The 8,041-nt window shown below is 40.6% G+C and overlaps 1 protein-coding gene across 1 annotated transcript in view; it reads left to right on the top strand.

Moving 5' to 3' along the window:
- The window catches only part of LOC137277604 (nonsense-mediated mRNA decay factor SMG5-like), a 67,571-nt gene extending 60,349 nt beyond the window's left edge, over positions 1-7,222 (top strand). The window contains exons 21-26 of the mRNA XM_067809410.1: positions 252-311; positions 2,397-2,553; positions 2,841-2,931; positions 3,603-3,683; positions 4,733-4,890; positions 5,488-7,222. Coding sequence (XP_067665511.1) covers positions 252-311; positions 2,397-2,553; positions 2,841-2,931; positions 3,603-3,683; positions 4,733-4,890; positions 5,488-5,555 — 615 coding nt within the window. The 3' untranslated portion in view covers positions 5,556-7,222. The remainder of the gene's footprint in view (positions 1-251; positions 312-2,396; positions 2,554-2,840; positions 2,932-3,602; positions 3,684-4,732; positions 4,891-5,487) is intronic.
- Positions 7,223-8,041: the final 819 nt, after the last annotated feature.

Genomic DNA, 8,041 nt, shown 5'->3' on the forward strand with positions numbered 1-8,041 from the left:
GCAGTCTAGTGACTGACATCATGAGCATCAATCAATGCAGTTTTGATACTGTGTTGTGCACTGATCAAGTTGGCAAGTCTCACAACCTGATTTTCTCAGTCATGACTTGTTACTGAAGACCTAATGGGGGTCTTCATTAGGAAGAAGAGGGGGGTTATAGTGAAATAGCAAATTTATGTACCTGTATCGATGGTGGTTTAGAAGACCTTTGTTCCTTACCTCTGTAAAATACATGTGTCTATCTGTTCCAGAGAGATGCAGAAAGCCGGCGTAACCAGCTAATGAGAGACATGGCTCAGTTGAGGCTTCAGGTATGTCTGCAGGATTGATAAATATGATCCAAACAAGTACCATGTCTTGTTCATGAGCTGGTTAGAGTTCAAGTAGTATGAGTACTGCTCTAGTCCATCTGAGAGGAGGTGGCATGGAATCCTCATAGCCAGGTTACAGTAAAGGTTAGAGGTAAAATGTCCACCATATCTGAGATCATTTATGTTCCCTGAGATATTTGGTAGAGTTTAGCCAGTGGTAGTTACATACTACTGTTATTACTATACTATTGTACCCAATATCTTCAAATCTTGTGACAGCCTACATTGGGGGATTACAGAGACACAGTCATGTTTGGGTGACCTTGGCTTTATTTTCAAGGTCACCATGACACTTTGGCCTCTTTCCAGATTCTTGTACCCAATATCTTCAAATTTGGTGACAGCCTACCTTGGAGGATTACGCATACACCAGCCTGTTTTGGTTACCTTGACTTTATTTTCAAGGTCAATGTTATCAATATTTCATTGTTCTTTAGCGGCGGGGGACATTGCCCATATTTGTGGCAAACACTTGTATTTCATTGAAATGGTGAAAATCACTCTCAGTGTTACACACTAAATATTGTATATTTTCATGATAAGTGTACACTGTAGTCAGGTGAAATTGGGGACATTTCCCACGGGTACTTTTGAAAGTTTGCACTGGACATTTTAATGTCAGGTCAGAGGAATGTTTATGTGTTTTGTTCTTTTTCTGCTTCCTTTTGGTAATGAAAAGAACCAAAATAGAAATAATCACAGCTTAGTTTTTGTGATGATTGAGTGTGAAAGTTGTTGAATTTTTTCATAAAAGTAGTCACCTTCAGATGACGCTGGAACAACTCTGTGGTCAGCATGTGGAATAAGTTCCATACTCAAGTCAATTAATTGTGGTTCTCAGAACAGAGACATAGGGTTTTATTTGCATGAGCACATCAATTTGTAGAAGATGTAATTTCATGCAAAATATGTATAATTGCAGATAGTAGTACAAGAGTAAATGTTGATAGTGTTTTGTTTGTTTGCTTTGTCAATTGTAATATTGGTGTGACAGAGAGTTGTCAACACTGTGTTGGCCAGCCAGATATGGGATATCTGTCAGTTAACAGGTTTGGAGTAAGGTTGTGTTTGACATTGTATTTAGGTGGGTGTTGATGGTGATTGCTGATGATGTGATCGTCATCATACTGACATCTGTTTCAACTTCTGAACTACATGTTTATTGCATTTCAATGTCTTCTGACTGGGTGATAGAAAAATGATAAATAGTAATTTGCTTTAAATGCATTATATGGTTAATTACTGTGAGCAACTTTGTAATAGAAATGTTTGTAAACAATGTCTTGATAGTTGTATTGGATACTATGATGAATGATATGCTGCTGTTTGTTGTATTAGATACTGTGATGGATGCCAGTAATATGCTAAAGGTTCTATTGCATACTGTGATGCATAGTATGGTGAGAGTTGTTGTATTTGATACTGTGATGGATGGTATGCTGGTGGTTGTATGGGATACTGTGATGGATGGTATCCTGATGGTTGTATAGGTTTCTTTGGTGGATGGTAAGTTGATGGTTGTTGTATTGGATACTGTGATGGATGGTATGCTGCTGTGATGGATGGTATGCTGGTGGCTGTATTGGATACTGTGATGAATGATATGTTGATGGTTTGTATTGGACACTGTGATGGTTGGTATCCTGATGGTTGTATTGGATACTGTGATGGTTGGTATCCTGATGGTTGTATTGGATACTGTGATGGATGATATGTTGATGGTTTGTATTGGACACTGTGATGGTTGGTATCCTGATGGTTGTATTGGATACTGTGATGGTTGGTATCCTGATGGTTGTATTGGATACTGTGATGGATGATATGTTGATGGTTTGTATTGGACACTGTGATGGTTGGTATCCTGATGGTTGTATTGGATACTGTGATGGATGATATGCTGGTGGTTATTTTGCATACTGTGATGGATGGTATGTTGGTGGTTGTTGTATTGGATACTGTGATGGATAATATGCTGGTGGTAGTATTGTATACTGTGATGGATGGTATGCGGATGACTGTTATCAGGCTGAAGTGAACCAACTGGAAGGGTCCCTCCAGGAGTCTGAGCAGCCCATGTTCCCTCCATACCTGATCACTGAGACTTCCACCCTGTGCTCCTCACTCCCCCTCGTCAAGCAGCTCATCGTCAGTGCCAGGGGCATCATGGTCATCCCCCTCTCAGGTAAGTCCAGGACCTGTTGGCCAGCCTTCCACCCTTGGCTGGGAATCAGTACTTTGTACAGGCTGATACGCTGTTGTGAGTGAAGCCTGACAACAGTTGTATGGAATCGTTGTTTTTCGTGTTTCATCATACTTTGCGTACATGCATCCAGATATGTACACTGACACTCGCTTAACTTATTCTGTTGTACAGATGCTGATACGAATATACCCAATATGGTGACAGGCTGCCTGATATATCATCATTAATCTTTCTAGGAATTACTTTTGTAAGTCCTGGTGTTTCAGTTATTGACAGTTTGGACTTTATGAAGAAAGAGAGTTCTGGAGCCCGAGAGGCCATTCGATGGTTGGAGAATGAGTTCAGGAAGGGGAACAGGTATGTCAGGAGCTGTACTTCATGGAGGACTATCATCTGCTCTCCTGTTTACCCATGAATGGATTTTTAGGGGACATAAAAGCTTGTCAATAGATGCAAATAAATTCAGTCAGTCAGACTCAGTGACTGGATTCATTGTTTGTCATCACATCCAAGTTGCATGGATTTATGCACATGATGTAAATCACCGGACACTGCATTATGGTGCATCTATCTCACAGCGCATCTTATTCTCTTCAGCCTAGCTCCTTAAGCAGTGCTAAAGCGCTGAATGATGTAAGTCTAGATTTCCCAAGGATCAGGCTCTGAATTAAACTAATGCTTAGTCTCTGAATATATAACTTTGATGGTAACAAACAAACCTATTTAAACTGAAAAGGAGCCCAAGGCCGACCAGAGATTCAGAACCTGGGGAAATCTAGACTTGCTGTATTTTGAGCCTTCGCATGGCAAGGAGGTCTAGGCTGTAGGGAAAATAATGTGGTTCAGGGACTGTGAAACAGACTAGTTCTGAATCATTCATGGTACTGGGGCTCCTTTTCACTCTTCAGTTTAAAAGGGATTATTTGTTTCTGTCAAAACTATATTTATTCAGTCAGTCATTGTCATGTTGTGAATCAAAAGTTTGCCCACTACTGTCTCATGTGACGGAAATTGTCCCTGGATTGTAGGTACATCCGTGCGCAGAAGAGCAATGAAACACTTCCAGGCAACAACCAAAGGATGCTGAAGAAGAGGAACCGAGATCAGTGGTAGGAAGACTAACATCTCCATTTCTGTATCCTCTTGTACTCACTGTTAGTAGCATAACATTATAAAGTCTACAGATCAGCATTCTTTATTCTGTGAGTGGCAAAATGACACTAATGCAATAGTTTCTTTTAGAGAACTTGAGTAGTAAAAACTCAATGGCATGTATTAACATGAAAATAAATGGTTATTTTGCAAATAAATGACAAGGATAAGTATAGTGTTTAATTTATGTGCCAGGACATTGCAGTATTGAAATGGCATGTTCGAAATATTTTCAGTGTATATTTTCATGACTAGAGTTATAAAAATGTCATGGAAAATGTGATATATTTGTCCATCTGAAATTATTTAAAAACTATTAAGAACTATTAAACAATCAAACTGTTTATCAGTGACACTCTCAATCTCACAGTTTATCATGGGCGTGGCCATTTTGAATGTCAGTAACATGAAATCTCATTTGGATGATAACAAGGTTTCAGGGTTGGTTTATGGTTGCGGGGCAAGTGAAACTGTTTAGGAAATCTAGCTCTCAAATTTACAGGTTTACATGTTTACTGAAATATTGAACAAAACATTTAAATGACATAATTGTTTTGATGTTTTAGTTTAATTGGGTCATCAAAAGATATGGGCACTCTCATATTCACAAGGGCAATTCTGAATTATCTGTCTGGTGCCTTATGGCACTCTTCCAAAAGATTTATATCTCTGGATAGGGTGCTGGATGATTTGATTGCAGATTCCAATCCATCATTGGTCACCACACTGCTTTTGGATCTTACTTTTGGGAGTTTCAGACACTGATCTTGCTCTGGGGGAATGGCAGATGTGCTGGTGTGCCTAGTCTTAATGGCTGCTTCATAAGGCTGCCTTAGTGTTTCAACTAATGCAAGGTGATGTTCAGGTGGAGGAGTTGAAATGCTGTTAGATTTGTGGAACAGGGCACAAGACATTGTAGTGTATACCTGTGAGATATGTCTGTTTTTAGGCCATTAAGTTCCAATTTATTTAGTGGGTTGTGAGGACTGCATATGATTTGTTGCAGGTGTTTGAGTGAGATACTGAGTTGTTCTCGGTACCTGGCACAACAAAGTGGGAACTTCAGCTCTGGTAGTGTGGTGGCCATTTTGACTGACCACCAGCTTGACACAGAACAGACTCTCCCAGCCATCAGACACTCCATCGCAGCCAGCCAGCAAGAAGGTATGTCATCCTTATGTCAGATGATTTTGTTTTGTCAGTACTTACTGCAAAAGTAACATACGTGTGATTCAAACCAGAGCCTTATTTATCCAAGATCCAATACCTTGTCTATATGTCCAGAACAGATAACATCAATAGCTAGTTCATGTAGGTAGGGTTCAGGAGGATATCTCCAAGTCTTGCTACATACTCTCCCATCAACAGAGGACAAATCCACAGCCACACATGTTGGTACTGAGACTTATTCCTAATCTAATGAGTGAGTCTCAACAGGAAGGACATATGTTACACATATTTGAGAATTCTCATGAAATAATGCATTAATATAAGGTGCTTTTCCATTTTATTTTACGGGAGGGAATTATGAAAATAATGTCCAAGGAAATAGGGCCGACAATAAAAAATTGTGACAAGTCATTTTTTTCAGTGCATTTGAGCATCACAAATCTCCCAACCACCCCACTCTGTACCATATGACTGTTACCTTACAGATTGCAACTTTTGTTTATTCTATTACTCTGTACAGAATAATTGTGGATTTAAGTTGATCTTTGCAAACCTGTCTATACCAGTATCCATATTATTTCCTATTTCTAGGTGTAAGCATTGAGAACATTGTTGACTTTGCTGCCCGCTGGAAGGACGTCTGTAAGAGCAAAGGTTGAGAGTACCACACTAGATCAGGGACTGATCTTCACAACAAACGCAAAGGAATCCACAGATGTACTATCCAGATAGTATCTGGGACATCTCAGAGTCGGGTAACCTTAGCAGTCTGACACCAGACAGTCATCAGGTCATCTGACGGTATGGAAGACTCTTCAGAGTCATCAGCCTCTCTTGTACTGCAGTCTGCGTACAACACAGAGAACAGGATTCTCAGTCAACACAGGATTCTAATATTAGAGAAATATCGGAGGGATTTTTGTGGAAATCTTTTCTATTTCTCAACAGAGGACATAAAATATAGGTGCAGATTATTCAGTGATCATTATGGTATGATGAGGAAATTGTTTCTTAGTGATGATGGAGATGATTGAAGATGCTTACTTGTGGATTCCACAGTAATATTCCTTTGAAAAGGAATGATTGGAGACTGGGACTTTGTGGCCAAGTTCGTAATGGAAAGTTACCATTTTGCTCACTCGCAAATGTGACTCAATTAGTGCTGCATGGCAATTTGTAATATAATCAGAAATGTTTGTCACAAGTTGTCATGGTGTCTGTTTCTTGCTTTTATCTTATTTTATGAGCTATTGATGTTGTCTCCCTTGTTTAATTCATCACTGGAACCTTCTGATGTTTGTGATGTGTAGAAGCAAGGGACACAATACATCTTCTAATATATTTACATGGTAATATGTGTTCCCCAATCCATGTTTAGAAAGCTACTAACAGAACCCTGTCCCACTCTTTTTCCTGTTCAATTCCCGCCATTATAGGCTACCCATCCACCTGCCCCAGCTGCATACAAACAACAGTTTTGTTGCAGTCCTACCCATTTGACTATGTTAGTGTGCTATCTGACACAAAACTGCCCCTATTCAAGTTCCTGTAAGTTCGGAATATTTCTACCGTATATTACTGTAGATAAGCTGGCCCCCATAGATATACCAACACCCCCGAACTAGATCCTTAACATCAGTGTCAAACTGGTATGTCTCATACAAAAGCCGAACCACCTGCAATGTGTTGTGACCAACTCATGCCACAAAACATCTGGCAGTTACTGCCTTGGATGTAAAACGTACATAAGTATCTGTGGTTAGAAAAGTATCAAACAAAGATTATACCCGTGTCACCCAAGTGCCCATCCCCATACTCCCCATCCCTAACAGTGTGGTACTGCTTCTGGACCATCTCCTTGCCTGCTGTCTCATACTCAGCACCCATCATGCAGGACTGCAGATTCACACTGCTATCAGACTCTACCCTCAAAACTGACCATTACCTCACTGAACCCAGTCTGCACTCCCAACATAGCCTCACTCCAGGTTCAACATACCAAAACCTCACTGAGGCCTATCACCACTGATGCCTGCCTGTTTTGTCCCTATCTATGTCCCCCTCCACCCACAAGCCTCACTTCAGCTTCCCTATCTACCCAACAAGTCTTATTTCTGTGTTCCCATCTCCCCCTAGCCTGACTTCTGTGTCCCCATCTCCCTCCAATATGACGTCTGTGTCCCCATCTCCCTCCAATATGACGTCTGTGTCCCCATCTCCCCCAGCCTGACTTCTGTGTCCCCATCTCCCCAAGCCTGACTTCTGTGTCCCCATCTCCCTCCAATCTGACTTCTGTGTCCCCATCTCCCTCCAATCTGACTTCTGTGTTCCCATCTCCCTCCAATATGACCTCTGTGTCCCCATCTCCCTCCAATCTGACTTCTGTGTCCCCATCTCCCTCCAATATGACGTCTGTGTCCCCATCTCCCTCCAAGCTGACTTCTGTGTTCCCATCTCCCTCCAATCTGACCTCTGTGTCCCCATCTCCCTCCAATCTGACTTCTGTGTCCCCATCTCCCTCCAATCTGACTTATGTGTCCCCATCTCCCCCAGCCTGACTTCTGTGCTCCTAACTACCCCAACCTGACTTCTGTGTCCCCATCTCCCTCCAATCTGACTTCAGTGTTCCCATCTACCCCAACCTGACATGTGTAAAGACCAATACAAACGCATATATAAATATGTTGTGTCTACAATGAAATTGCTCACAAACATTTGGAGGAACCAGAGAATATTTTCTTATTTTCTAAGTAAACAATTGTTGGTTCAGGACAATGTATCACTATCTGGTGTGTGTAACAGTAGTTAATGAACATTCTCTGATTGCACCATATGCTGAAATAGGAAGAACTGTATGCTTTGTGTGTTACCATAGTATCCATTATTTTGTAGATGAAGCAATTTTGTGTCCTTGTTTCATAAAATGTCTTGTTACAGTTATCAGCGAACTAATATAACTTGTGAAACCATAGTTTGATAAACTAAATAATCCAAGCTGCAAGGTTATTAAACACCAAGGCATTCAGCATTTGAATTGTTGACACATGCTTATTAATACATGTATTCAAAATGCATCTCTTTCATTACCACAGCAGAAGGTGTAATGACTTTTCGTTATGGAAATGGCTGAGAGAAATCTTTTATC

This window comes from Haliotis asinina, chromosome 3, assembly GCF_037392515.1.
Source record: "Haliotis asinina isolate JCU_RB_2024 chromosome 3, JCU_Hal_asi_v2, whole genome shotgun sequence".
Taxonomy (NCBI): domain Eukaryota; kingdom Metazoa; phylum Mollusca; class Gastropoda; order Lepetellida; family Haliotidae; genus Haliotis; species Haliotis asinina.